Raw genomic sequence first — 26,835 nt, forward strand, 5'->3', positions numbered from 1 at the left:
AAAACTGTCATATGAACGCTCAAAAAATATCTAAAACAAAGCTCATTTCTTTGATTATCCAGCTTCCTGCAATATTGACCAAAAATGCTATTAAAGATTTGTTCCACTAATTTAATCAGTTAAACTTAATAATTAGGTTTTAAACTTGGTTCTTGATACATATTCTCAACCACAGCTTTCAAATTTGGTGATTCATCAGTCACATCAACGTATATTCTTGATGCCAACTCTGGATAATTTCATAATCCAAACTGTAAAGTGTTTATGAAAGTTGAAGAAGATGGTCATAATTTCTGTGGTCATAAAGAGATATATCCATGTGTGAGAAAGCATTTACAGCTGGGTAACTGCGGGTACCCTGATCTTTCTCTGCAGTCACACCTGGATTGATGTGGTGGCAGTCCTGACTTATCTTCATCAAACTAAATCGTCATCTTCCAGGACCAGAGATAGAATTTCAGAAACTTGGATTTAGAACAAGTGACAGAAGAGGAAATAAAAAACACAGGTAACATATTCACACAAACTCTTCACTGCTACGAGCATAGGGCAAAGTAGACTTAGTTGGAATGAACTATGTGTCGTTCTTGAGAAGCAGGTTTTGTCTTTGACCCAAAATGTTTTAAGCCAGAAGCTCCTGGCATAAAGTAGCACATGTATTGTCTGTATTTTATAGAATACTATTGGAATAATCACAATGGAAATAATTTTCTCCAGTATTTTGTGTTCCAGTTGTTTAAATGTATACTGAAATACAGAGAATGCAGAGCAGAGCAGAGCATATAACATACAACATACAATATAACATGGCACAGATATGTTCTTCAAAATAGCTTTTTCAGATTGCTTTATATAATCTAGAGAATCTAACACTTATTTGTTTTGAATCTCAGTATTTTGAAGATAATAGTAATGACTACTATAGTTGTTTAATAAATCATTACCTTGTGTCTGGTATCTTTAAGTGTTCTGGTTATGTATAGATGTTTTATTTCTGTTGGTAATTTTTTTATTGTGGTAAAATATACGTAACACATTTTTGTGCATCGATCACCACTATCCATCTCCAGAATTTTTCATTGACCCAAACTGACAATGCACCCATTAAACAGTAACTCCCATTTGCTCCTCCCCGGAGCCCCTGGTAACTACTCTTGTATTTCTGTCTCTCTGAATATGACTATTCTAGGTGACTCATAAAAGAGATCACCCTTTTGTGATCTCTTTCCCTTTTGTGTCTGGCTTATTACACTTACAACAATGTCTTCAAGGTTCATCCATGTTGTAGCATGTATCATAATTTACTTCCTTTATAAGGCTGAATAATTTATTTTATTATATTTTCTTATTATATTCTTCTGAGGCTCAAATTCCAAACCAGAAGTTAGAATCTGAATTCCCAAAAAGTGCACTGTGCAGACATCCCGCCCACCTGTGCAAAATTACAAAACAAAACTGACAAAGACTATCTATGAGATAGGCAGTCTACTCTCTCTGATTGTTGTTTTTCTGTGTTTGTCCTTAAAGTCTATTCAACCACATTCAGGTTTTAGAGGTAGTATTTTTCCTTTACTATGAAGAAATTGACTTGGAAAATGATATTTCTTTCTTTTAAAAAAATCAAATGAACTGATTAAGTGTTTATTAAGACCTCAAAACTTTTACTGCACCATTTTTTATGGTCATTGTTCAATCATTTTTAAAAAGGTGTTGCTTACAGGGGAAACAGGTTTTACTATACAGACAGTTAAATAGAAACCTCTTTAGGCATTGTGATCATATGTTTCAAAAGGATCTGGACTAAAACTCAAAATATCAGAATCTATAATTTCCAATATCTTGTTGATTAAAAGTATTTCCCAGTATTTTAAACCTAGCAAACCATATAAGTGGTTTTTATTTATGCCTTATGTTGTTGAATTTGGCATAGTGTGCATCCACTTAATTTATCTTAATTGTCATTGTGGGATACTTACAAGGGATTTACATTTTTTCAGGATTCTTTAATGATTTATTGTTTCTCACTGAATACGTTAAGAAATTTGAACAATCTCATGAATGTTTGAATCAGATATATTTATTTTTTATAAAATATAATATTGGTAAAGTATAGAAATTTGCATCATGGCAAGTCAAATTAACAATTTTCAATAGTTTAGAGTAATAAGTTCATAAGAACATTTTTAATAGTCAAATATTTATTAATCACTTAAAATATATTAGACACACTCATAGATTCTGGAGATACAATCATTAATAAGGTATGTTTTCTATCCTGGCAAACCCAACATATGATAGTGGAAAACACAGCTATAGACAAATAAGTGTTGTAAAGACTCAACAGGTCAGGGGATTAAACCCTCCTAGTGGAAGCTATCTTTGAATGCTTAGACTACTCCTATAAATTATGACTATTTACTTTCCACTGTAAATGCAGTTTAGCTTCATAATTGTGAGTGAAGATATTTAATTATGTATATATGCAATGACTTGCCAGAAACCCTGAAGGTGGAACTCCTTGTTTAGGCAACTGATCTCATCTACTGATATATCTTAAAGCTTAGAATTTTATTTACTCATTTTTCTTTGATTTGGAAGTACAGGATTCGGAAAGGCAAGTCCTGGTACTGATACTGAGTTATCCCTTGGGCCACCTCCTGATTGATAGCTCAGGAAATCTGAAATTTGAAATTTCCTCTTCACCCAACTCATTCAAACCCCCCAAACCAAACTGTTTACCAATTTCAAAGCAAGTTTCATTCAACCTACTGTCTTTGCTGGTTGCTATCTATCTTTTGTCTATTCTCTCTTACTTTCTCTCATCTACACTTATATTCTCTTTCTGATGCTTGGGTACAAATTTGCCTAGAAGCACAAAGGATAGAATAGTCTCTTGCTCTTCACAAATGATCATCTGCAAATGTGGGCTCTGAAACAGAGCACAATTAAAATAATTCTGCCTTACAAATAAAACTGACTCTGGATCATTCCCGAAAGGCCTGACAAATACTGTATTTTCCTCAAGTGAGAATGAATACCTTGTATTCAACATGGACTCAGATACCCAGAACCAATTATATGAACAAAATAACTAGTCTCATACATTATTAATAATCAAACAACCTTTGACACATGCTAATTCACCCTGATTGACATAAAGAGGATCTACCAACAAAAGTGTTATTGTGTCATTAGGATAAAAGTTTCAATGACAAAAATTCAGAAACATACATCTGGAAAGATCGTAGCATTTCCAATAAGAATATAAGTTGGGATGTGACTTTTCCCAAGATGACTGAGCAAAATCAAGTACTACTTCTGGATTTTCATATAGAATTCTTTCTACTACACCATGATTCTGCCTAAAATCTTTATTTTGGCCTTCTGAATTGAGCTATGGTTAGCAATAATTAATTCCAAGCAATATTGGAAAGTAAGGAAAATGTCTAGCACCCAACCCATTCATTTTGATTAGTATTATCCATTTTTTCCTTCGATAACCTAGGTAGTAATAAATGTTGATTCAGTTTGTGTATGTATCCCTGTGTGTGCATGCGTATGTGTATGTATTTTCAAACAAAGCATTGCTTTCATTGGACTTTCTTGGCTGGAGAGAATTTAACACATTTATCTCTGCTCAATTGCTTTCTTATGAGAGTTGATATTCAGTTTAATGAAATAAAATTCAATAAGCATATAACGAGCACTCATGATATGACTTGTTTTTATTTTTTATTGTGGTGAGTGACTTATTCCTTGAGTCGTGATGCTTATAGTAGAGTAATTCAGAAAGGCAGTTATCAAAACTTCAGATGTACATCGGAAAGCTATATAATGTTATTATCCAATTTTAGTGCAATAAAAAATAAAAATTAAAAGAAAACTTCAGCTATAATTTTATGCTCCATGCACTAGGTATTACTTTACATAAATATATAAATAAAGTTATTAGAGATGAGATTGTTTTCATGGAGGATCTCAGGATTCCAAAAAGCATTCAGGAAAAATGAAATGATAAATAATGTCAAAAATGCCGTCTTTATGAGAGAGATTCTGGAGGAAGTAGCTTTCTTGCTGTTTAGTAGATCATCTCACAGACACGCCCACTCGCAAATAACTTCCGGTTAGAATACTGAAGTCTCATCATTGTTATTGAAACAAGAAATTTGTGAAAAGGAATGGAGTAATTGTGGGAGGAGAATCCAAACTCTCATTTTCTAAATAGTTACTCTGTGTGAGGCCTTGTGGAGCAAACATTTTTGAGTAAGGCATCACATTTTTGATATAAAGCTTGTGATCTTCTCAAATTCATTATTGGCCCTTTTTCTTACAGCCTTTGACAGCTGAGTTCAACACCTTCAGAAGAACACATGGAAAATAGGCACAATGTGACTGAGTTTGTCCTCCTGGGACTCACACAGAGCCCTGAGGGGCAAAAAGTTCTATTTGTTGCATTCTTACTTATCTACATTGTGACCCTAGTGGCCAACCTTCTCATCATTGTGACCATTATGGCCAGCCAGTCACTGGGTGCCCCCATGTACATTTTTCTGGCTTATTTATCATTTATTGATGCTGTCTATTCTACTGTCATTGCTCCCAAAATGATTGTAGACTTGCTTTATGAGAAGAAGACTATTTCCTTCCGGGCTTGTATGACTCAAGTCTTTATAGAACACTTATTTGCTGGTGCTGAAGTCATTCTTCTGGTGGTGATGGCCTATGACCGATATGTAGCTATCTGTAAACCTCTTCATTATTTGATCATCATGAATCAGCGTGTTTGCATTGTCATGCTGCTGGTGGCCTGGACTGGAGGCTTTCTGCACTCATTGGTTCAATTTCTCTTTATTTATCAGCTCCCTTTCTGTGGCCCCAATGTCATTGACAACTTCGTGTGTGATGTGTATCCCTTATTGAAACTTGCTTGCACCAATACCTACCTCACTGGACTTTCTATGATAGCTAATGGAGGGGCAATTTGCACTATCATCTTCTTCATTCTCCTAGTTTCCTATGGGGCCATATTATACTCTCTTAAGACTCATGGTTTGGAAGAGAAATGCAAAGCCTTCTATACCTGTTCATCCCATATGACTGTGGTCATTTTATTCTTTGTTCCCTGTATCTTTCTGTATGCAAGGCCAAATTCCACTTTTCCCATTGATAAATCCATGACTGTGGTTTTCAGTGTCATAACTCCCATGTTGAACCCCTTAATCTACACCCTGAGAAATGCAGAAATGAAAAATGCCATCAGAAAACTTTGGAGCAAAAATGTGACTTTAGTTGAGAGAGGGCTGTTTCCCTCACGCAGAACGTAATATTCATTCTTTCACAGAAGAATGGAATACTTTCACTACCAGTGATTATATTTAAAAATAATTTCCTTTGGGTTATTTAGCTTATTCATTCTGAAAGAGTCATATAAGTTAATCTTATCTAAGTGGAATATGTTATAGCCCTTAGAGAGCAAGAGAATTGCATAGGTTTAATCTCATATAGATAACTAATATATATAGGTGACTGGGTGTTTTAGCTTATGCACAGCTGTCTCAAATTCATAAGAACTAGAACCTTTTCCCACAAAGTCTAAGCTTGGAAGATGATGTAAACTGCACTTAATATATTAAAAATGGTCAAGTTTACAATTGCTGGTGAGAATTAAACATTTCAGTACAATCTGGATTAAATGATGTGGTTCATTTTGACTGTCAGATTGCAGATGAGAGTAAGCCAGGAGTAAGGAGAGGGTAAAATATTGAGTAAATACTGTTTCTACTCTAAGACAAAAGGGAAGATTTGAAGAGGGAGACTAAGGCCAATGATTGTGTCTTAGGCGTGACAGCAAGTGCTCAGTGGAGTGATGAGAAGATTGATGAAACACAAATTATAAATTGTCAACAGCAAACTTGGAAGGTGTAAGAACTGAAGGAGGAAATGTAAGGCAGTCTGACATTCTCAGTAGATGGAATCTTCTGGTTTGTTAATAATTTTAAGGAATGTTAAGACGTCCCTTTTTATTCATTATCGAGAATCTCTCATGAGGTCCAACTGCCATCTGAATTTTTCTGATACTTAAAACAACATATAAGGACGTAAGTATATTTAGTCCAAAAAATTAGCAGGATAAATAATATTTGGGTCTGTTGTATAATGATGCTTTGGGTTATATGGACTTTTAATTCAGTGAAAATATTAGGCATTAAGTGAGGAGAGTGAGCTAACTCTTATTGAAGGCCAACCATGAGGCATACATTTTGATAGGTTATTTACATGCTTTGATTATCTTAGTGTAGCAACAAGTTTTATTAGTCTTTACTCCATTTTGGACAAGAAGAAAATAAGACTCAATGAAGTTAAGCAACAGTATCAAGTCTTTTAGACTCTGTCATCTCTACTCTTCCTACTTCTCAATACTCCTTGCTAGGATGATGTGAAAATATCAAAACACAGAACTGATCATTGGTTGCATTGTCAGGATTGCTTTTGAGGCATCCTTCCCTTATTATGGGGGCCCCTTTCTTCCCTTCGGCTGTCCCTTGACCTCCCCTTCCCAGGTTACTTGCATTCTCCTAATTCCTCAGGTGTCAGAAAAAAGCCATCTGATGATCTCATTTCCACAGATGTAGTTCACTTCATGGGCATCATGAAAAGTGGGATGAAATGAGCTCAAGAAATAAAAGTCAAATTGTTGAATTTCAAAGAAAGTGGCACAGGTGAGAGACAAGTTTGGAGAAAGAATAAGCAACTCAATCACTGAGGAGACTAACACTCTGGGCAGGAGGGTAGCACTTTGAAGAGCTAAATGTTATTTCTATAGGATTTTTCCCATTGTTATGCCATAGTGTTAATATTTATTACTTGAAAAATGGCTCCATTTTCATTTAAGTGTAGGAAATTTTGACTTATTTCATTTATACAAAAACTATTGTTCAATGCCTATAGTGTACCAGAGAGTTCTGGGAGCTGTTGAATACCACAAACAAGGGCTATGTTTGTGTGCAACTTAAATTCAAGTGAGGCATAGATGGATAATAAACAAGATAATGAATAAATAAAAAATGTAATTGTGTTAGTAGTGTTTGCTGAAAAATGTTTTATTAAGAGGGTGATGCAGAAGAGAATTGGATATAGATTTGTGTAGTTGTTTAAAGTACAGCTAGAATTTTAGTCAGACCCAAGATTAAAAAAACACACTGTTTCCTCCCTTTCTTTTTGTAAGTGAATTACTCTAACACATACATTTGCAATGGGGATGGTATCTCTCCCAAGTAAAATGGTAAGTAAAATGGTAGGTAAAAATGAGTTCTTGGGAGATGAAAATATCTTACTGTTTTTACATATAAAGCATAGATATACATAAAATACATAAATACTATGTCTGTGGTGTTAATATTTTTGGGAGGTCATTAGGGTAACAGAATGTCAAAAAGGAGCCTTAGGTGGGCAATAATGAAAATGAGAAAAAGATTGAAGAGCCCTTCTTAACCCACAGTTAGGTAAGAACATGGAGTAGTTTTAGAATGTTAGTGAAGATAATCTAAGTGCAGAGGTTCGCCTGTCACCTCTGAGGATCATATTTAGTAAAACTGAGAGCCTCTTCCTTCTCAGGAGGCTTCCCAGGGTGTATGGTCAAATATGTTAATGAACCAGTTGTAATCTGTGAAGTACACTGTAAATGTAGGATATTGATATTTTTTACTACTGAAGGTGGAAAAAGAATAAAGACTCTAACCTCAAATGTTTCTAAATTGAAAACATGTCATTTGGGAGTACAAATTGTTATGGAATGAGATGGAACTCAGTCCTTATTTTTTCTTGCTGAGATGCATTTTTTTAACCCTTAATAATGCCAACTAGGGGCCGGCGCTATGACCTAGTGGTTAAGTTCCATGCACTCTGCTTCAGCAGCCCAGCGTGGGTTCCTGGGCATGGACCTGTGTACACCATTCATCAGCGACCATGGTGTGGTAGCAACTTACACACAAAATAGAAGATTGGCAACAGATGTTAGTGCAGGCCAAATCTTCCTCAGCAAAAAATGAATAATTAATGTCAACTGTCCTTCACTTAGATGTGACACAATTTTAATCGTCTTAAAAGATGAAAGAGCACCAGATTAGGTGATAGAAAAATTTGGTCTTAGTACTTTCTAGCTGGCTAAGAATAAATCCTGTTGACTTTCCTTCATTTATATTATCAGACAGATGGATCATTGTATGGCCATTCTGTTATTGAAGAAGAGATCTTGGCTGTGGAGCAAATAATTGAATTGTTAATACCATGATCTGGTTTTGTGCTTGTGGAACATCAGCTTGGCCTGGCTCCAGTGAAGTTCAGCCCCTGGGAAAAGTGGATCATTGCAGGGGTGGGTGGGAATTCACTGGAATGGTGATTAGCTCCTCAGTCAGTAGAGACACAGCCTCAAAAGGATGCAGCTGGAATGATGCAAGTCTGCACATTTTGAAATTCTGTGCCATCTGGAAATGGCACTCTGTCCTCTTTTAGACTATGTCTATTGCCTGAAAGGTCACATCCTGTTAATGATGTTTCTTTTAAGATGTGGATTGGAAGCTGTTTACCAATTAAGCTCAATGTGCAGACAAATGGAAGACACAGTTCTGTGAATGATTTTGCAAACAGCTTAGCTGGCTGTCTTTTTTCGGCAACTTTTTCTATTAAGATGAAATTTAAATTCCTCCACCAACCACAAGGGTTGTTTTCTACTTGCCTTTAAACCCTTAGAGCAGCTGTTTTAAAACTTTCTTTAAAATCATTAGAAACTGTGATCCTATCAAAATAGCTTTCCATTTAGTGATTGGATGCTTTGTTCCAGTGTAGATCTTACTTGCCTCTGCACTGGGATGTGCTGCTTTAACACTCTAATGTCAGATTCCTAGCTCTTTTGTAGACAAAAGTTTCTTTGAGTACATCCCGAATGGGGCAGACCCGTGGTGACCCTGACATGACCTTAGAAATTTTACTCGCACAATGTCCCCCTTCTAAGTATTGGGTCCGTCAGGTAACTGGCTTTTGGACATTGTAGAGATGACATCAGACCGAGTTTTGGAGGTGACTTTAAAAACTTACGTGAGAATTAAATGTTTTTATTAATTTGAACTATTTTGAAATCATTGAAATAGTTGAATCATCTATATACACAGACAATTATGTTATACTTAAAATGTGTCAGAGGTTTACCTGTTCTATCTATATACACAAATTGCAGACTTGGCTTGGAGAGCTTTGAGCAATCAAAATTTTTATCTTGGCTTATTTGAACTTCTTTTGGCAAATTATCAAATCTTAAGTGTCTGCCTTTTGGTCTCTATCCAGTTGATGAGATTAGCAAATAAAACTGTATTTGTGTTTCAGAGATGAGCTTTTAGGAAGGGAAGGAATGGGATTAACTGGATGTGTCTAGGGTGGTTTTAGATGTTTTTGTTTCCCTTCTTTCATGCAACTCTTTCTTAGTGTGTGTATATATATGCATCTGTATATTATACACGTATATTATATCTATATATGTTTCTACTTTCCTCTTGTACCAATTTCCTCTAATCTTTATTTTTCTACTAATCACCTTTGAGAATTAACCTATCTGATGTTTTTCTTTCTGTTTTAATTCTTTGATGATACATTAAATTTCTGACTTTAATTTTTAATGTAAAGATGAATTGGACTTTAAAAATGTATTTCTCTATCTATATGAAAGCACACACATTTATTTGTGAGCAGCTCTGACAACAAGGGTGGTTTTGGTGTTGATGCTGAGGGTGATACTGATGATTTGTCCAGGGATGGGGTGGTGAAATCAAGAAAGCTTTCAGGGATTAAGACCCTCCCTCCAAAAGCATTCCAAAAAATTAATTTTTGTATCTACAATGGTATAGTAATTTTCACCCTATAAAAGTGCTGCTGTAGATAATACCATCTTCACCCATCTCTCAAGGAAAGCAAAATGAATTAGGAAGATTTCCCAACAGCAAAAGTCATTTTAAAGCCTTTAATTAGAGAAATGTTTTATTCATGGTGTATATGCCCAGGACACAGATCTTCTGAGGAACACAGGGCCACTGATTATTCATTGAAAAATGATGACTCAGGGCCAACCCTGACAGCCTAGTGCTAAGTTTGGCAAGCTCTGCTCTGCTTTGGTGTCCCAGGTTCCGTTCCTGGGCATGGACCTTAACCACTCTGTTAGCAGTCATGCTGTCCTGGTGGCCCACAGACTAAAAAGTAGAAGAAGATTGCCAGAGATGTTAGCTCAGGGTGAATCTTCCTCAGCAAAACAAACAAACAAACAAACAACTCAAAGGTGCTTACTAAACACGTTGCTACCACTTCTTGTTATCTGTGACTTTATTGAAGAAATTATTTTGCTCCATAAGAAATTAAGACACAAGAAACACATATCAGCTGTAAAGTCAGCTTCTTGGATTCAGATCCAGGCTCTATCACTTACTAACTGTATAGCCTTAAACAAATTAATTATTCTATTTTTTTCCAGCATCTAAATATAGCCAGATGTAAGGATTAAATGCATGTATAAAGTACTAACAAAATGTCTGGTACAAAAATTATGTATTGTTATTAGTTAAATAAGGATATCTGTGTATAAACTATATATCTCTATATAGATATTACATTGTATTTAATTTAGCTCCATATGGATACCAATAATATGTTTATTGTTTAAGTCATCAATGAAATTCTAGGAATTTCATTGGATTCTAGGAATTCTAGGATTGAATGAACACAAATTAAGGGGAGATACAATTTTTCATCTAGCACTTGCTTAATATAATCAAGATTGATAATATTTGATGTTAGTAAAGCTATGGGGAAAATTACTCTTTAAGACACTATTGATTGGAATAAGAGATGGGTCAGGATTTTGAAAGCAGTGTCATAGAATCGATTAAAGTGAAACAGATGCATGACTTTTGACGTGGTGATAACATAGATTTCCCCAGCAGAAATATTCAAACCTGGAATTAAAGATGTGTTCGCTGCAGTATTGTGTGTTAGGCAGAATATTAGAAATAACGTAAATTTCAAGCAAAAATGGACTCTTTAAAGGAATTATGGTGTAACCATTAAAATGGAATAATATGCAGCAATTAAAGTGAAGGAAAATTCACAAATACTGAGAGATAATGCCCATCCCAATTATTCAAGTATAGTATCATATTTTATATGCGTTTATCTAGAGTAAAACACACAAATGACTGTAACAATTACAGTATACTTACACACAAATGCACGTCTGAAGAGCACGCACTAGACTGTTAATAGACGTTGAATGAGTGCTTGTGGTTGGGAGTGGTCCTGATTTTAAACTTTCTATCACTCTATCTATCTATATAAAATATTTTCCAAAGGTCAGCTTTTACTTCTATAACTTACAAAAATAAATAAATAATTTTTATTTAAACTATTCTACTTTAGGATATGACTGCAGTCTGTTTTAGAAAATGATTTTGGATGATTTTTCCTTTAAGGTCATTTCAAAAACTTACATCCTGACTAATGTTGAGGAGTCATTAGGCTGATTTCCTGCTAGCCAATTGAGCATTTAATGGAAGCAGGTGTAAACACATTTGTTGAAAATCCAAAGGCAGAGGACCTATTTTAAAATAGTTTGTGGTCAGTATCAATCTCCTAATCCTGGGAAAAGATATGGGGATGCTTATCTAAGCCCTTTACAATTATAAACTCATGGAATCTTTACAACAACTCTTTGGGAGTGGTAACATTACTTTGCCATTTTACAGAGAATGAAACTGAAGGACAGAGAGGTTGTCTGGCATATTATAGGAACTCAGAAGGAATAGCTACCTGTAGTGTAGAAAGTCAGGGGTTTTACATGGTTTCTGTAGCCTTATAGCTGTTACTACTTATTCCCAGTTGAACTGTTTAGCTAGGCACACCTACTCAAGGCACCTCATACCTAGGGATAGTAGGGGTGTGTGTGACTAAGTTTTATGGAACACCCAGAGTATGCTAAGAATCATAATATCTAGTAAACATTTAAACTATAATTTAAGTTAATACTTTTGTCATATTTTAATGTTTATAAGTTTATAATGTTGTTTAAATATTAAAATTTTAACTATATTAAAGCATACTGTTGTCCTTCTTGTTCACTTTCTAAACTATGTTTACAAATTTAGAATTTTCTAAATTCTCATGTCAAGCACTAGCTCCTTTCATCTTCTTTGAAACCTATAGATCATACTGATATTTTCCCTTCTGGACTTATATGCACAGGCATTGTTTCATGAGTGTTCATAATCTCTCTCTCTCTTTACGGATAAGGTATTTCCTTGTATCCTTTGGAGTAACGGATATGCTATTGAATGATAAATATGCACTATCTGGAAATAATTAGGTGATTGCAGAATGGTCTTTTGAGTGATGGTATTTCACAGGAACGCTGGAAAGAAAAAGACATTATTACAAAGAAGATCTGATGGCAATGATTCGATACTGAACTGGAAGTCCAAGGCGTGTTTCAGTTCTTGGGTTTGGCTATAGAAAGTCTGGGAGTAGAAATGGCAAAGGTGAAAGATAGTAAACGGGATATTTGAGCTGCATGCTAAAGAAATAGCAGCGAGGCTCTGACAATGATGCTCTCATTTCTGGAGGCAGGGACTGCCACCAGCATTGCCTGGCACCCATGGTTCAACGTACTATTTTTTGGATGAATTCAATTTCATTGATTTAATTAAATTTAATTAAATGACTAGTGTGTACACAGTACAGCATTAAGAATGGGTAGAAAGAGAATAAATTAGCTCTCTTTAAGCATCCACATAAGGACATAAAGCCAACATAAAATTAAAAACACATTATCTAAGAAGATAATTGAATTACTGCTGATATGCAACCTAGAAAGCTTATGTAGCAAATATCCAAGATGATGGTTGTGATGGGGACAATCGGGAGGAAGTGAGGCATGAAGGACGAGTGGTAATGGATTTGTTGATAACACACGCCATAGGCAGAGGCAGGAGGAAATCAGGGGCTAATAGAAATGGAAATTAATCATGATGAATATTTGAATAATGTTTTGAATGTTTAGTGCTCCCTAAACATTCTCATGCCTGTTACTTCCTTTGATTCCCATGGAAGTGTTGTAAGCCAGGGCATAAACTTCTTAGAGGGGTTGTAGAGCGTAGTGGTTAGTAGCCTGTGCTATGAACTTGACCACATACCCACCAAAGGGCTTTGAGCAGTTGCGCAAGTTTTCTAAGCCTTATCCACTGCCGTGGAAATAAGGATAATACTAGTTCCTGCCTCATACAGCTTTTGTGAGAATTAAAAGAGAAAATCATGAAGCTCTTACCACAGTACCCTTGAATAATAACTACTTGAGACCTACTGACTTTAATTGCTGTTGCGTTGTTTTATTTTTTCAGGATCGAAGGTTATGTATTCAGTCAATGGCCTGACTGGGGTAGAGGACTAAATCTGCTCATTCTGAACCCATGAACTTTCCCACTGTCCTAAAGAGACTGAGACGTGTATTCTGGCGATAAGAGGTGGACTTGACTGCAGTGGGAGGGAGACATACAAAACGATGAAGTTGATTACATGGGGGAGAGTCTTGAACATCAGATTGAGAAGTTGAGATGTGTACTAGTTGTCTAAATAGATTTGTGATGAATCCATAGATTTTAAGACAGAAGAGGCATTATTTTCTTTCCTACTGCCTTTTGTTTTAAAATACCCTAAGTCATGAGGTGGCTCAAAGGAAATTTTGCTTGGAAGTGTAAACATTTCATGCAGGTAAGAACCATGTTGCTGTGTTTGAAAGGGACAGAGTCCCTGCGATGGCTCCTTTGAAACCCTAGTTTTCCACTCATCTACCACAACTGTCTCATTCTCCAGATGAGGAAACTAAGACCCAGAGTAGTGAGCAAATTAACAACATATCCTAGGAGTTAGAGGGACAACCTGGAATAAAGCCCAGTTATCTTGCTTTCCAAGAATGTGTTCCTTCTACTTCATTAGGGCTACTAAATAACTTTTGAAGTCCTTGGACTGGAGATAGGAGAGGTTGTTGTTAGTCTATATTTTAGATTTGCACAGAGTGTCTTGGCAGCTGTATACTTTGTTTAATAAGAGGGATAATTCTAACAATAGGTCTGAGTATTTAGAGCAGTCTTAGAGAGCATGTAGTTTATATCCCCACTTAAAGCAGTAGTTGCTAATGTATTCCCACCAAGTGCCGGATAGACTCTGCTTAAGAACCTATGCTACTGAAGCAGTTCTTTTACCACATCATTTGGCTGTAGGAACAATTGTATTTAGCTAGTATAGGGCACTGTTCACTTCTTCAGTGGTACAGTGCAATGGTTAAGAATTTGTGTTTCACAATGAGATTATGTGGATTTGTAATGCTCAATCATTTTAGGTGAGATGTTTAATGTCTCCATGTCTTAGTTTCCTCATCTTCAAGACAGGATTTGTGATAGTACATATCTCAAGTGATATGAAAAATAAATGCAATAATGCATGCAACATACATAGCACCTTTCTGGGACACAGTGTAAAAAAGTTGTTTTATTGATATTTTTATTATTCATTAGAATATGTTATTTCGTCTGGAGGCACCCCTTCACAAGGAAAAGTGGAAGGAATGATTTATACTGATTCAGGCTCATGAGCAGAGATGGTGTCAGGTAAATCGGATCCGCGTCTTCCTGGAGCAGAGAAAGATACTTAAGGTTTTATTTTCTTTAATCACCATATCTGGAAAATTATTAGAATCTTGGAAACTTAATTAATGATTGTAGCTTCTGGTTTGGGGATTGTATTTTATATATGTACGTATATATATATATATATATATATATACATATAATTAGAACACACGCTCTATTGTGGAATTGTCATTCAATTTTATTGTAGAACTGTTTAGTGAAGTGAGCACAGAAAGCATAAATCTATTTCACTGGATTGTTATGAAAATGAAACTATATCATGAATCACAGTATCTCTTCCATGTTGAGAACTTGATATTATCATCAGAGAAGCAATATAGCTTGTTATTGGTATTGATTTTGAATCATGAAAAGCTGCATTTGATTTGGCTTCAATGTTTACTAGTTGTGGGAACTTGGTGTCATTGTTTCAACCCTCTAAGCTTCGGTATCTTATCTCTAAAGTGAAGAGAATGTCTCATAGGATAATCTGTTGGCTGAGACATAGTAGGGAGTCACTGAATATTAGCAATATATAATAATAATAATCCAATCTGAGAAGAAAGAAACATAGATGGAAAGAGTATAGTTATTAATAAGTGGAGAGTCCTTGGGTTATGACATATCTCTTCTACTAGCACAGTCCAATGTTCAATAAGTATATGGAATAAATGACTAAGAATTTGCATGAAATGTTCCAAGTTCTTAGTTCTTGGGTGTGTCAAGTGATAAGTGGAAGTCAGCTTCCTAGCTTGAGTTTTCCAAAAAGCAGAGGCTGATAGAAGGGCTTGTATGTAGGTAGTTTATTTGGGGAAACGGAATGGAGGCAGTGAATGAGGAGAGTGAAACACGAAGGAAAGAAAGTTAATCCAAGATTCTGTTAAGCTTGTTACCATTTATCCACCGGTTTATATCTATCAATGATCCTGTGTTAATTCCTTCATCTTTCCAGGTGTGTGTGTGCACCAGAATGATGAAGCAGAGTCTTCTAAGCATCTCAAGCAGCACATACCAGGACAGACAGCAAGAGATACACTGAGGAGAGAAGGTGTTGTTGGGGGGATAAGTAGGAAAAAGCTGTTGTCAGGCTATAATTGTCAGCAGCTGGCTGCTGTTTCAATAGCTAGAGAAAAAAGTAAGTCAAGAGGGTGTGAGATAGAGTGCAAAATGTCCAATACACTCAGTGATTACTAGTTCAAAACACTATTACTTTGTAGATTTTCCAGTGCAGAGCAATGTGTTTACATCAGCCCACAGTAAATGGAGAATCCAAACAGTGTGACTGAATTCATTCTTTTGGACATCGCAAAGAATCCTGTCCTGCTGAAAATACTCTCTGCTGTGTTTCTAATCATGTATGTGTCCACAGTTTTAGGAAACCTACTCACTGTGGTAACCATGATCACAAATCAGATCACCTTTGTATCTTTTCCTTACTCCTTGTCCCTAATGGATGCCACCTACTTTTCTATTGTCACCCTCAAGATGACTGTGGACTCCCTCTCTGAGAGCACTATCATCGCCCTCAAAGGCTGCATGGCCCAGCTCTTTGCAGAGCATTTCTTTGGTGGTCTGGGGATCATCCTTCTCATTGTCATGGCCTACAATCATATGTGGCCACCTGTAAGCCCCTGCACTGCATAACCATCTTGAGCCCTTGAGTGTGTTGCCTGTTGCTGGAAGGGGCCTCACTGGGGGAACCATGCATGCAACAATACAGCTTTTCTTCATGTATCAAATAACTTTCTGTGGCTCCGATGTCATTGATTACTTTATGTGTGATTTGTTTCCATTGTTGAAACTCGCTTGCATGGACCTCCACAACCTGGGCCTCTCAGTCATCTTCAACACTGGCGTGATGTGTGTGACCTTATCCTCTTCCTTATCTTCTTATCCTCATTGCCTCTTACATGGTGATCCTCTGCTCTCTGAAGTCTTAGAGCTCTGAAGGGCAGCATAAGGCTCTCTCCACCTGTGTCTCCCACCTTACAGTGGTTGTTTTATTCTTTACCATGTATTTTCTTGTACCTAACTCCTGTGGCCATTTACTCCATAGACAGGCGATAGCTGTGTTCTTTACCATTGTCACATCCATGTTAAATCCCTTGATCTATACCTTGAGGAATACACAGGTGAAAAATGCCATGAGGAAACTGTGGGTGAAACAGGGGACCCTGGATGGTCACTAGCTTACATGCTAAGAACAAATCTTTCCTACAAGGACATTGAGGTCTTTCTCTCCCCATTCAGTGCAATCCATTGGGCACACAGCAGTCAAGGGCATGTTCTAAGCATGCACATCACGTTAAGATACCGCAATCAAGTTGTTGCTTACCTCCTCAGGACATTTTGTACTCCATCTCTTTTCTCACATGAGTCTGGCCACTCCCTCTCTCTCTATTTTTTAACCTGTCTTTTGAATAATTCAAGCCTTTCCCAGTTTAGGGCTTTTGGTCTTACTCCGATCACTGCTGAAATTCTTTTTCGAATATTTTGCTTGGCTGGCTCCATCTCATTTTTTCCATCTTCAGATCAACTCCCACCTCCTTAGTCAAGTCTTCCCTGATTAATTTCTTTAATCATTCACCTCTGTTATTCTCTAGCTCTTCAGCTCATTGTATCCTTAATATCAATTATCACAAACTACACTTTAAAAAAATTTTTCTTGACTTTTATCTTCTCTGTTTTCCCTGCATGATTATAATCCCTGTAAGGGCAGGGATTATGTTTCTTCAGTCATGCTCTGGGTAGAACACTGCCAGCCAACTACTAGCTGGCTAATAAATATTATTGAATGAATATAAGTCTAAAAGAGACTTTTTGGGGATATTTTCAATTTTGTAGGTTGGGTAAGAAGTAGGGAAGGATAAATAATTATAAAATTAGAATTTTCCTGCTGTCAAATTTCCTTTTGGAAGCTAGTACAATCTTAGATTAGTAATTTGCTATTCAACATGGAGGCCACCACTTTACCAAAATTGTCCACTACCTTTTTCCATCCTTTTGAGAAGCAGAATAAGAATTCATCATGCTGGAGTCAAGAAACTTCAGAATCTGGCGTCTGTATCTTGAATATATCTATTCTTTATGAAAAAAAGTGCAATTCAGTGGATCTATTTTTTTAAACTATGGGAGAATGATTCTTGCTGTTACATTCTAAATTTGGGTTTCTAAATCTAAAGGATATTTATTTTCTCCCAGATCTTTCTTTGGCTGTCGATAGAGAGACACTAATGCCTTCTGAACTGCCTCCCTTGACTAAGCATATGGGAAAGCTAAGGTCATAGCATGATTCAGTATTCTGTTATGGTTTTCTTGGAAAAATATGATATATATCAATACAATAATTGCCATATTAGTTACAGTATTTCAAACAATATTTAAATAAAGATTTTTATTTTTAAATTCAAACTGCATATATGGAATAGATATCTAGCATCGATTACCACCAACCATTTTTAATTAGGTTAATTTATTTATTGAAATGTATTTGCAGAATTTTACAAAGTCTCAGATACTCTTCTAGGATCTGAGTATATAGTGATGGATGAGACAATATGTTTCCTTTCTGTCCTGGAGCTTGCGTTCTAGCGCAGGAGATGAACAGCATATGCAAATGAAAGTAAAGTCATAGAGTGATAAGCGAATCTCAAAAAATTGTAATGGAGTGCTGCATGTGTGAGTGGGTAACTCTACTTGGGTGGATCTGGGGGCTTTTCTAAGTGATGATTTCTAAACCAAGATCGGAATGATGAGGTAGAACCATTCTTTAGCATTACAGTGGGAAGAACAATTAAGGCAAAAGAGAAAACCTTGTGCAGAAACTCTATGGTAGGAACTAATGTAAAGTAAGATCAGGGTAATCAGTGCACAGTGGACTACAGGGAATGTGGTCCAAGTAGAGATGTGAAAGATAAGCAGGGTCCTGATCAGGGAATGCTATTATTTTTTAACTCTCAAGCTCAGAAGAGCATGGATGTCAAAATGACTCTATTTGTATAATAATTAAAAATCAAATCCTTCATGAGGTTACAGATGACACAGCAATTTGGCATCAAAAATCTTTGCACAGAGCTTCCATTTAACTTTTTCCTACATCACTGCCAGCTTACAACATCTTAAAATTAAATTTCTGGATTCACTTTATAATTATTCACCTTATTTCACTTCAAAGAAGAAGAAAATGCCTATGACAGTGTAATAATGTTGATCTCTGTAAGAGCCTTGTAATGATCATTTTCTATTTTAATTATAGAATGAAAGAACTGAAAGGATCATAATGAGATCTATAAATTTAAGTACTTGTGATCTTTTTGAAAATTTTCCTAGTATCAAAGTAGGTCTAGAATCTATGCCTTCTATTACATTGATAAGAACTATTCTGAACTTTCACACTGAAATTATTACCTATCAGTTAGATTCCACAAACTTCTCCTCTTGTCTGTTCTATAGGTCCCCTAAATTAATTCAAATTTAATAACTTACTCATTGCATGTTACTCAGCAGCTCAATGCCTTTTTTTTCAACAGTCTGACTTCTAATCAAATCTTGATCTGACTCCTTTTTAAAATTTAAAAACAAAATTAATTATTTTATTGATGTCATATTGGCTTATAACATTGTGTAATTTCAGGAGTATGTTGTTATAAATCAGTTTCTGTATAGACTGCACCAATATTCTAGTTTTATCCGTCACTATGGATATGTGCCCTTTTACCCTGCCCAACCCTCTTCCCTCTTCTGGTAACCACTAATCTGTTCTCCTTGTCCATGTGCTTATCTTCCACATATGAGTGAAATCATGTGGTGACTATCTTTCTGTCTGGCTTATTTCGCTTAGCATAATACCCTCAAGGTTCATCCATGTTGTTGCAAATGGCACAATTTTGTCTTTTTTATGACTGAGTAGTATTCCAATGTATATATATGTATGTATGTATATATATATATACATACATACATATATATACATACACACACTACAACTTCTTTATCCATTCACCCATTGATAGACACTTGGGTTGCTTCCACATCTTGGCTACTGTGAGTAATGCTGCAATGAACATAGGGGTGCATAAATCTCTTTGAATTGTTGATTTCATATTCTTTGGATAAATACCCAGTAGTGGGATAGCTGGATTATATAGGTGCCCACTCTTGACACTCTTATTCAAGATAGTAATGGAAGTTTTGGCCAGAGCCTTTAGGCAAGAAAAAGAAATAAAAGGGATCTGAATTACAAAGAAAGAAGTGAAACTCTCACTGTTTGCAAATGACATTATTCTAAATATAAAGAACATTAAAGAATCCACCAGAAAACCATTAGAAATAATCAATAACTACAGCAAAGTTGCAGGGTACAAAATCAACATACAAAAATCAGCTGCATTTCTATATACCAATAATGAACTAGCAGAAAGGGAAATCAAGAATATAATCCCATTTACAATTACAACAAAAAGAGTAAAGTATCTAGGAATACATTTAGCCAAGGAGGTGAAGACCTATACAGTGAAACTGATAAGACGTTATTGAAAGAAGTCAAAGGAGACACAGAGAAATGGAAAGATATTCCATGCCCATGGAAGAATTAACATAATTAAAATGTCCGTATTTCCTAAAGCAATCTACATATTCAATGCAATCCCAATCAGAATGCCAGTGACATTCTTCGTGGAAATACAACAAAGAATCCTAAAATGTATGTGGAACAACAAAAGACTCTGAATAGCCAAAGCAATCCTGAGAAAAAAAGAACAAATCTGCAAGTATTAAAATCTCTGACTTCGAAATATACTATAAAGCTATAGTAATCAAAACAGCAAGTTACTGGCACAAAAACAGACACAGAGATCAATGGAACAAAATTGAGAGCCCAGAAATAGACCCACACATCTATGGATAACTAATGTTTGACAAGGGAGCCAAGAACATACAATGGAGAAAAGAAAGTCTCTTCAATAAATGGTGTTAAGAAAACCGGACAGCCACATGCAAAACAATGAAAATAGACCATTATCTTACACCATACACAAAAATTAACTCAAAATGGCTTAAAGACTTGAATGTAAGACCTGAAATCTTGAAACTTCTAGAAGAAAACATAGGCAGTATGCTCTTCAACATGGGTCTTAGAAGCATATTTTCAAGTATGATGTCTGACCAGGCAAGGGAAACAATAGAAAAAACAAACAAATGACACTACATCAGATTAAAAGTTTCTGCAAGGCAAAGTAAATCATGAGCAAAACCAAAAGACAGCCCACCAACGGGGAGAAAATATTTTCAAATCATATATCTGACAAGAGGTTAAGTTCCAAAATATATAAAGCGCTCATACAGCTCAACAACAAAAAAAGCAAACAACCAGGTCAAAAAATGGGCAGAGGATATGAACAAACAATTTTCGAAAGAAGATATACAGACACATACAGGCACATGAGAAGATGTTTGGCATCAATAATTACTAGAGAAATGCAAATCAAAACTACAATGAGATATCACCTTACACCCATCAGAATGGCTATAATTAACAAGACAGAAAAGAGCAAATGTTGGAGAGGATGTGGAGAAAAGGGACCCCTCATATAATGCTGGTGGGAATGCAAAGTAGTGCAGCCACTTGGTCAAACAGCATGGAGATTTCTAAAAAAGTAAAAAATAGAAATACCATATGGTCTTGCTCCTTTTTTATTAGAATTTGCTGTTACTAGTATTAGATTGTAAATCATTTGATTATCTTTATATTAGAGTTGAAAAATTCAATACTACTCATGATACAAAGGATATCAATGTAGGGATAAAATGGCGCTGTAATTTTCAGGAGGATATTGGCCTAAAAGCTACCGCAAGTATCAGACTTATTGGGAAACATTAAATAAACTTGCTTCCTATTTCATTGAGAAAATTTAAGACATCAGAAGATAAACTTTCATAAACTCTTATGATTGTATCTACCAATCTGCCATCACCCATCCAGTTACATGCTACCTTGCTACTTACTCCTGTAAATGCATTATCTATTCTCCTATCCAAAGGCAAACAACCTCTTTTCTCATGCACTGGACCTCATCTGCTTATCACTTGCATGAAGACATTGGTCTAAAAATCTCTTCTATAGCTCTGATATCCTCTTCATTCCCTTTCTACTGGGTCATTTACATTGTAAAAAAAAATCTGTTATCTCTTTTATCCTTAAAAGTACTCCACTCACAACATTCTCTATTTCAACCGATGGCACATCTAGTCTATCAGGACATCTTGTTGGCCCCACCTTCAATGTGCATCCCAAATTCCATCACTTCTAATCAGTTTTAGACCTGTTACCTAGTTCCAAGTTGTCATCATCTTTCACCTGAATTATCACAATTGCCTCATACCTCTTACCCTCTAATACTCTATCCTCAACACAGCACTCAGAATTATCCTTTAAACCATGAGTCAGATCATATCACACTTCTGTTAAATACTCTGCAATGGCTCTCCATATCACTCAGGTAAAATTTAAAGCCCTTACAATTACTAGAATCAGCAGCCATAATCTGGCTGTCCTGTCAGCTCTCTGAACTCCTCTCTTATGACCAACTCTTCATTGACTCCTCTGGTTATTCTGGCAGCTGACTGTTCCTCTTACAGGTCAGGTATTTTCTAGCTTTGGGGCCTTTACCTAGGCTATTGTCTCTGCTTGGAACACTTTCTCCAAGTCATTTGCATGATTATCATTTTATGTTCATAGATGAGAAGAACCAATATTTTACTTAGTACTGCCTTTAGATCTGGGCAAGCAGGGCCACGGTTCCTGGCTCCACACTTTGAAATATCTTCTGTGAAATTTCCTATGTTCTCTGCCAGTGTCTGTGACTGGGCAGACCCTTCTGGTGGGGCACCCCTGCCCACACCAGAGTGCATGAGTATCATCTCTGTTTTCTCTCTTTGGGGTGCTCTTTGATACTCTATTCCACCCATGGGGCCAATCAGATAGCCCAGGAAGCTGTGGATTCTGTAGCTGTGAACTTACCCCAGGTTCTGTGGCCAGAACCTTGGTTCCAGGAGGGCAGTCTGGCAAGCAAATGGCTTCCACAGGCTGGTTCATTGTTTCTTTTATAATATTATACTAAGTTGATTACTAGAATGGGGTTTACATGCTCATTTTGGGTGACACAGCACAAGTTCAAGGGTATGGGCTATAAATGGTCCCCTGCTGACCCTTGACGTGGGGCAGGTATGTAGGCCATTCTCAGCAGTCACTTGTTCATGGTCTAACTGCAGTGCCACCATCTACAGCACTGCAGATGGTGGGGGTGGTGGCAACCATCTTATAGCCTACCCATCCTTCCTGCTGAAAACAAAGGAGGTCACCCTAGCCCTTCCACAGGCTCAAGGCCACATGTCAGACAGTTCAGAGGTTACTGTACTTATCTCCTTCAAGGGCTTTTAAAACTTTAGCTCTGCAATGCTGACTGGCCCTTTCTTGCCTCCCCTGGATGTGGTGGCATTGTGCTCTCCTGTTTTGTTCTTAAACCACATGTGATGAGGGACATGACTTATATGAATGGGACCACTGTTCTTTGTCTGGGCTCAGGTCTTTCATCTCCTCCCTGCAGGTGGTGGTGTGTGGAAGGCAGGGATGTGGTCAGTGTTGAAAGACATCACTTTCCAGGAATTCAGTGATTATGGCTTAAAGAGCTCAAGGGAAAACGTGGTTGGAAGGTGAGTAGTTCCATACTTATGGTATAAGATTCTAAGCAGTCAGTTTAACATGACTGGGAAATGAATTATTGCTCACATTTTCTTGCAGACTCTGGTCAACAGATTTGTATTTGTGCTCATTATCAAGGAAATATTGTTTATGGAGTCATTGGAAGCCAGTATTAATGGGCAGTCCAATACGATGAAGCATCATTAGTTATGATGTAAAACGCCATTAAAGACATAGTATTTAGGAACTTCAGAGGCACTGTTACAACATCCAAAGGTTCTGAATAGAACAAGAAGAGATCACTCCTTAACACTGATTTGGCTACTCAGTATCCTCACATGTAAATTGAAAAGAGATTTTATGCTTACTTGAAATCCAATCACCAAAAAGAATGAAAAGAGAACCAGTCCATCAGACTGCTTGCCATTCACTCCATGCTTTAAAAAACCTTTCTGAAGGGAGGACAAAAATATCTTAGATATTAGGAACAGAAACTTATTCAAGTATTTCAAGGGAAAAGAAGTTTATATTTAGGACACTGATCTCAGTGACTGTTGGGAAAAAACAATCAGGACTCAGGAAGGGCAGAGCCCAGAACATTCTCAGAACCTCAACTGTAGGTGTACCTGTATCACATGACTCCATCATTTAACATGATCCATGACCATCTGCTAGAGAATTTGAGTCATTTGGTGAATTTCTTGAGAGATAAAACCTAATTGACCCAGTCTTGCCTGTGGATGAGTTCCTCTTGGATCAGGTGACCACCCCATGCCAATCAACTATGGGAGAATAAGGGGCACCAGATTCCATAAGGGAGTCAGCAATGAGTATCTTTTATTTGAGAACAATCAAAGAGACCTATTGAGACAAAATGTTACTAGCAAAACCAGTATGAAAGCTGCAAGTGTAGTAAGCTGACTTTCTTCCCCTCCAACAGGAATAGAAGCCAGAGACATCTGAGAGTAAAAAATAGGTTTCAAGAGAGGATTATATTTTAATTCACTTGGTGACCTGAATTTTCTTGCCTTTGTCTACTACCCAAGTCAAAATAATTCTATTTGAATAATAATTGATACAGAGATCATTCCAATTTAGACACATCTTGCATGTCATTTCCATAATCAAGTTTCATTTATCTCAGGTGGCCAAGGGGCTTCTGAAATAAATGATTTACAGTAAAATATTTCATTTTCCCCATGCACATCAACACCAATAAAATACTTACTCATTGAGTATTGTGGACAAAAATACTAAATAATCATTTTTTTCTTTACTTAGTCTTCCCTTTCAGGCCCAAGGAAGAAGAGTATATGATATTAATTTTCTGCCAGAGTTTATGAATTAGTCACTGGAAATCCTACTGTAGTAAGATATAAATTTAAATGAGCAGAGTTTAAATTATGGTCTCAATTCATCCTAAGACTACATGTGAGACAGAGGTGAATCAAACTTAGTAAAAACCTCAGTTGTCATCTATTCCCATTTGTGGTTTCCGTGATTGAATTACCATAGTCAACTGCATTCAATAACACCCTGGCATTGGTTTAGCAGAACCTGGAGTCCAGTTAGGTAATCCAGTCATTCAGTCTACAGTTCACTCATTGCTGGAAGGGACTTCAAGAGATCATTGACTCAGCTTCTAGCCTTTGGGCAGTTTAATGGTCTCCTTTGAAACTACCCTCTGCAAAATGTTTCCACCAGAACTGGGAAGCTTAATCATTTCCTCAAAGGTAGGGAGTCAATTTCAGGCTTTTTTAATGGAAGTTTAATGCAGGGACTCATTCATGGACTGCTCTTGTTTTCTAGCCCAATAAACCTTATGACACTACTGTGTACCTTATTAAAGTAAAAAGAGCATTAGAATTGTACTTAAGAGATTTGGATTCTAGGCTCAGTTCTGTTACTCATTAGCTGTGTGACCCTAGGTGAGTTATTTCACTTCCTTGGTCCTCAATTCCTCATGTTTAAGTCTGGTTAATAAAAGCGCAAATATTTCCTCTACACTTTCTGAGGCAGGCATTCTTTCCTTTCAAATGTAATATATTTTAGTATTTATAGAAACATTTTAAAGGTAAGTCTTCACTTTGCTGTTTAATTGATGGGGAAACTGAGGCTCAAAAACTTTAAGTAACATACCAAAACCTTCCTAGGGATTCTTCTAGTCCATTTTTAACAAAAAAGGCCAGATGTTGGGATCTGATTTTTCTATGAGACACTTGAGCTTGTTGGCTGCCACTAGACACTTCAGTAAAACTGCAAAGCATGGTGCAATCTATTCATGGCATTCTCCCACCTCATTTTGTCTCCCATCTTTCTCCTTCCATTCCTACCCTGGACCTCTCATTCATCCTCATTTAAGGCACCTAGCATGCAATGTCATACCTTGCAGGCAATTCTTAGGCCAGACGGCTGGGTACTAACATGGTTTTCCAGGGAATAAAGTAATGTTGTAATGTAATCTAGCCCATCTTTAATAGGCTGCAACCATCCAAAAGCAAATATCTAACTTTCTTCCCTGTAAGTGTAAAGGCATGTATCTTTAACAAGAAAAAGAAAATACATAAGACAAGTATTTAAGAATTCTTTTCTCTTTTCCTCCTTTCCTATCTTCCTCTCTACATTGATTTAAAAACATAGATAAAATTAGAAATGGGAGAACTTAACATTAATAATTTTTAAATAAATAATGACTATTACTAGTGGCCATTTACAAAGAAACAACAGGAAATTAAAGAGGTTGAAAAACTTGCTTAAATTCACTTAGAGATAAGTGGTGGGGCCAGGACTCATGTCTCCCTTACATATTTCATCTTTCTAAGCCTTTAACTGGCTTCAAAGACTTTCATGCCTCTAGAAGAGAAGAGCTTAAGCAAATGACATGGAAAACGGAACAGAGTTTCTCCACCTGCAAATCCTGGTGAGCTGAAGTTTAACTAACTGGGTCCAAAGTTTACTTTTGCCATTGGACTGTCTGTGCTAGGTAGCTCACTGGACATCCTTTGGGACTGAGTTGGGAGTAATGGTTTCCTTGGAGCTTCTGAGGCTAAAAGGCACTTGCAAATTTTGTGGGAATTACTATAAATATCTAATGCTATAAAAAGAAAACACTTAACTCATATTTTTCCAAAAGACAGACTCTAGGAAGAGAGCTGTCTTCAGAGAGATTTCTCTCTCAAAACACAGGAATGTTTTTCTCCAAAAGGTTTCCAAGAACTAAATTAAGAAACTTCCCCTATTTTTCATGACACTCTCTCCTGCTCCATTATGAATATTGTTTTGTTTAACCTATCGCTTCTGGGCAGGAACTGTGTGACTTATGGCCACATGCAGAGTCCTCCTTTCTCCATAACGTCCTGTGATAGAAAGCACTGATAAATCTCCATGAAGTATAATTGCGTGTTTTATCCAGGCATCATAAGA

At 36.5% G+C, this 26,835-nt stretch overlaps 1 protein-coding gene across 1 annotated transcript; it reads left to right on the forward strand.

Annotated features, from left to right (window-relative positions):
- The first annotated feature begins 4,370 nt into the window (after positions 1 to 4,370).
- On the forward strand, positions 4,371 to 5,324 carry LOC139040934 (olfactory receptor 4A15-like). Its single transcript, XM_070488636.1, has one exon. The coding sequence runs from the start codon at positions 4,371 to 4,373 to the stop codon at positions 5,322 to 5,324; it is 954 nt and encodes a 317-aa protein (XP_070344737.1).
- The last annotated feature ends 21,511 nt before the right edge of the window (positions 5,325 to 26,835 follow it).

The sequence above is a fragment of the Equus asinus genome, chromosome 17 (assembly GCF_041296235.1).
Source record: "Equus asinus isolate D_3611 breed Donkey chromosome 17, EquAss-T2T_v2, whole genome shotgun sequence".
NCBI classification, from domain to species: domain Eukaryota; kingdom Metazoa; phylum Chordata; class Mammalia; order Perissodactyla; family Equidae; genus Equus; species Equus asinus.

What these genes read in the sequence shown, in the direction of transcription:
- LOC139040934 (XM_070488636.1), top strand. Translation starts at nt 4,371, where the DNA reads ATGGAAAATAGGCACAATGTGACTGAGTTTGTCCTCCTGGGACTCACA.